Source organism: Limulus polyphemus, unplaced genomic scaffold (assembly GCF_000517525.1).
Source record: "Limulus polyphemus unplaced genomic scaffold, Limulus_polyphemus-2.1.2 Scaffold10805, whole genome shotgun sequence".
Lineage (NCBI taxonomy): Eukaryota > Metazoa > Arthropoda > Merostomata > Xiphosura > Limulidae > Limulus > Limulus polyphemus.
The window spans coordinates 11299-16333 of NW_013676415.1; the positions used below are offsets into that span (position 1 = coordinate 11299).

At 36.2% G+C, this 5035-nt stretch overlaps 1 protein-coding gene across 1 annotated transcript in view; it reads right to left on the reverse strand.

Annotated features, from left to right (window-relative positions):
* Positions 1–4653, reverse strand: part of LOC106476533 (phosphatidylinositol 4-phosphate 5-kinase type-1 beta-like) — a gene marked incomplete at its 5' end in the record, with an annotated part of 15596 nt that extends 10943 nt beyond the window's left edge. The window contains 2 exons of the mRNA XM_022380368.1: positions 1306–1368; positions 4566–4653. Of these exons, the coding sequence (XP_022236076.1) occupies positions 1306–1368; positions 4566–4653 (151 nt within the window). The remainder of the gene's footprint in view (positions 1–1305; positions 1369–4565) is intronic.
* Positions 4654–5035: the final 382 nt, after the last annotated feature.

The window sequence follows — 5035 nt, forward strand, 5'->3', positions numbered from 1 at the left end:
GATATTATATCTCAGTTTCACTTGTAAGTAGATATTATATCTCAGTTTCACTTGTAAGTAGATATTATATCTCAGTTTCACTTGTAAGTAGATATTATATCTCAGTTTCACTTGTACTAGATATTTAGCCTTAATTTCACTTGTAAGTAAACATTCAACGACAGTTTCATTGTTTGCGATCATGATGTTTAGCTTCCAGCAGCTTATGAATTTGTTTAAACTCATTTATAGCCTACTTAAAAAGTCAGTTCAATTACAGTAGTTTTGGAACATTCTTTTGTTTCCCGATACATTTTTCTGTTCTAAATTTTTTTTTGAAATATTCATACCTGATTTTATGTACAACCAACACTTTCACAAAAAAATAGGTTCAGAGTGTCTCATCCTCAAAAGGAAGAAGCCCTTTCCCAGGAATTTTTTTAAAGTATATTTTTCTATTTATTGTGATAAAGGTAATTAAATGTATGAATTAGAAAATTCAAATGAAAAACAAATAATAAAATTTATCATGATACTAGATATCTTACAATGAGGCAATTGTAAATAAGTGTAGTGTGGCATGATTCTAAAGTGATCGTTTGTTAACACAAAACTGTCCTGCTGTGATAAATTGTTTATACATAACTCCAAGACAGTCTAAGTACAGCTGTAAAACAATAAAATTAATGAAACTAGATATGAAAAGGCTTAGGCTGTGTAATTGTCTACAACAATATGCAGTCATTTCAGAAAGAAAAAAGTATTTTGATTTTAATTTGTATTTTTCAACTTTTCATTTTACCCTACATTAATGATTTCACTACAATTAGTGTCAGAAAATAACAAATAAAATATAAAGTTTTACTGAAAAACTTTCAATATTCATTTAGAAGGTTCTAGAGGTTATACAAATAAAGTATAAGAAGCGTAAGATGAAACCAAGGATTTTCTTTCTCAACATAAAAATCACCTTTCACTTGCACTGATTCAGTAAAGGCTTCATAACTTCACAGAAAAATATTTAATGAAATTACTTTATTAAAAAATCTGACTTTTTTATGTACAATAGACTTGTAATGTTCACTAAAAGCTTGCCAAATTTCATGAAGATACACATAGTAAATTCAGAATTAAAGTAAAGATTGCAGTCCAATAGATCAACACCATTTACTTAGGGTTAAAGATGACTGATACCTCATAAAAATGAATAGAAACACACATACACATGCCTACTGTATGCTACCTATAAAGAACCGGATTAATAAAATATCAAGAATTAAAAAATCTATATTCACAGCCGACAGTTTAATGACAGATGATCCATACCTATTACACTAGACACCAGGTTTCTAAATTTGCGATGTGGGCCTTTGATTTCAGGCAGGTCCACTTGGAGGCACAAGGAAAGGCAGCAAGAAAAGTAAAAACACAAGAAATGAGGAGCAAGGGACTTTTTACTGGCAGATGTGAAAAAAGCATTCAGCATGGAAGTGTGCAAACTCAAGTTAACAGTGAGAAGGATTAGTTGTTAATTTGGGAAAAAAACAAACTAAACAGGAGATGTGATATAAAAGCATGTTTTATATAAAGTAATCTGATCTTTTACTTAAAAAAATTGACAAATAATTCTAAGGTAGTGAATATTATCCTATAAAACCAATCTTTTTTCTTTAGTTGAAAATTATGCAAGTTAAACAAAAGTTAACATTTTCTTAAATCAAAAATGTATTTCCAATAATACTTACCTCCTGTCACACTACAGCTGTTACTCGATTGGCAGGGTTTCTTCCTTTGCCCATCTATGCATTGATTTAATTTTTTCTCACTTGCCTCAGTCTTTGATACCCCACTTAACTGTCCTTGGCAATATTTGTCTCATGACATTCTCCACCTGTGTCAATGCACCCTCTGTCCGGGTACTGTATATAAGCACCTCAATCAGATAATGTTATCACTTTTTCGAGACTGACTCAATCCGCAGTCTCTAACACCAGCTTTTAGTGGGAGGAAGGATGGGAGAGTGTGGAAATACATTTTTCATTTAAGAAAAATGTTAACTTCCAAAACATACTTACCCCCTCTCACACTTATAGCTAGAATCGCACATTGATAAGATGGAGAGGAATGAAATGGCATCATCCATACAGAAAACATCGCACAGATCATGGGTGTGTCAACAGAAGATTGGCACCCTAGTGGGGGAACCACAATATATCCAGAACAGGTATGCTATTCACCCACAACTTAATTCATGTACTGTGGGTGGAACTCTACATGATTTATCATCACTGTTGCCCTGACCCCAATCAGATAGCTAAGTTTCCACTGCTTGGGGTTGGAATTATAGGGCCATGATCCCTATATCCCATGTTAGTGGATAGGGAAATTGGACTGCAATATATATATATATATATATATGTATACTTATTAGTGGATCACAACCTGTAACCACCAGAATCACGTCAAGAAGGTAAGCAACATCGAGGTGGACAAACCTTCTCCTCAACTTGAAGAAGTCCAAAAGGCAACACCCCAAGCTCGGAATGATGGGATCTTGTATGAAGAAACAGAACTCAAGTGGTCTGGAATTATTAACACTCATCCTCACTCCCCAACCATGTGGGTAAATTCCTCTTGTCCCCAGAATTATGGAGAGGATGTGGAACAAACTGTGCTCAACCAAGAACCCAAGATGGGACCACTCTGCATTCGGAATTACAAAAAGACAAAGGACCCTCTTCCACGAACAATGTGCTGAACCAATATTGATAAAAAAAAGAGCCACTCTCAACCCAACTGGATAGTCGAGCATCAAATTTGAACCTGTATTATGAGTAGGTTCCTGCATAGGCTGGTGCCTCTCCTACCGACATGTGGAAAAAAACATCCAGGGACCTCGTTAGATGGGCTCCCAGCTTCATCCTCTTCTAGGAAATCCACTCTAACACTCTGTATGAAAATCCTCTGTCCACGAACCCAGTGACTGAAAACCGGGTGTGGTAAGGACTCCCTAGCTTCACTAGTAGAAGCTGGGGGGTAATACAAGTTGGAGAGCCCTGAGGAACAGTGCTCTGGAAACAGTACAATAGGTGAACCAAGTTCCCTAAATTTTTAAAAGCAAGCCGATCCCCGATTTATTCAAGCCAATGATCAGCAAGGACAAGCAGGATCCCCTTATGCTTTACTCATGATAGTCCATGAGTGTCGGTCCAGCAGAGTAGAGTTATACCACCCAGTTTTTGTACAGAGCATGTTGTAATCTAGATAAAGTATATTGAATTACTGGTTGCTAATGTGGAATTGGTTTGATAAAAACACACCTGCTTGGACAACACTTGCCACAGAAATGGATCCTGTGAAAATGAGGAAAGGGACCTTTAAAGGTAAAGAAGAAACAAATGTAGCAATGAAACACTTTAAGAAACACCTCATTTCTACAGAGCCTGTTGTAATCTAGATAAAGTATATTGAATTACTGGTTGATAATGTGGAATTGATTTGATAAAAACACACCTGCTTGGGCAACACTTGTTACAGAGTGGGATCCTGTGAAAATGATAAAGCATCCTGTGAACAATCAGTGCAAACCCCTCTGACCGATGATGTCTGTAGGTCAGCAACAACGGAAAATAAACCTTCAGGGAAATGTGATACATGGCATACGAGACTAAGTTCACAAATGGGTGTTGAGAGACCCGTTAGTGATGCTTTGTTGAGAAAAAGTGATAACATTATCTGAATGAGGTGCTTATATACAGTACCAGGATAAAGGACACATTGATGTAGGTGGAGCGTGTCATGATACAAGTATCGCCAAGGGCAATTAAGTGGGGGTATAAAAGACTGGAGCAGGCAAGAGAAAATTAGATCAATGCTTAGATGGGCAAAGGAAGAAACCCTAGCAGACGAGTAATAGCTGTAGTGTAAGATGAGGTAAGAATGTTTTGGAATAAAAATAGTTTGAAATGTAACAATTGAATTAAATTATATATATTAAAATAAGCATTAGTTAATTAGTGAGGTAGGTCACACAGGTTATTTACCTACACAAGAGGAACTACCAGTAGCGCAGTGATTGAGCAATAGATCCTGTGGTTATTTACCTCCACCAAGAATAACTACCCATAGTGTAAAGGTTAAGTGGGAAGCTAAGTAGAGTTAAACAACCTGTAAAGAAGAAACTACCAGTAGTGCAGGGATTGAGCAACAGATCCCGTGGTTATTTACCTCCACCAAGAATAACTACCCATATTGTAAAGGTTAAGTGAGAGGCCCTACAGGTTGCTCAACTCCAGTTAGATGAACTACTAGTTGTGTAGGGATTGAGCAGTAGATCATGGGGTTATTTACTTCCACCACGAATAACTACCCATAGTGTAAAGGTTAATGGTGGGAGGCTCTATAGACTGCTTATCTTCACTAAGGACATGCAATGTGGTGTACTGGTATTTACATAATGTGATCAGTATGCTGTGATGTGACAGCAAGTGTTTACAACCTTATCATCATTAAGAAGTTTCTCTGCTGAGTTTAAAGAATGGTCACAAAATACTATTCAACAAGGGTCAAGGTTTAGTTTTACTTACGAGATGGAATTTTTCTGAATACTGTTTTGGCCATGAAGTCTTGAAACCTCTGAGCATAAAAAGAAGGTCTATGTACAGACACGGTGTCCTGAAAAGTAATAATCCAATAATGTCTCCATACATAATCTCATATTAACAGATTATGAGTAATATAATAAGTACACTGGCATTCGTACAGAAAGGTTTTACTGGTTTACAAAGTATACTGGCATTCTTACAAAAAGGTTTTACTGGTTTACAAAGTAAACTGGCATCTTACAGAAAGGTTTGACTGGTTTACAAAGTATACTGGCATTCTTACAGAAAGGTTTTACTGGTTTACAAAGTATACTGGCATCTTACAGAAAGGTTTGACTGGTTTACAAAGTATACTGGCATTCTTACAGAAAGGTTTTACTGGTTTACAAAGTATACTGGCATCTTACAGAAAGGTTTGACTGGTTTACAAAGTATACTGGCATTCTTACAGA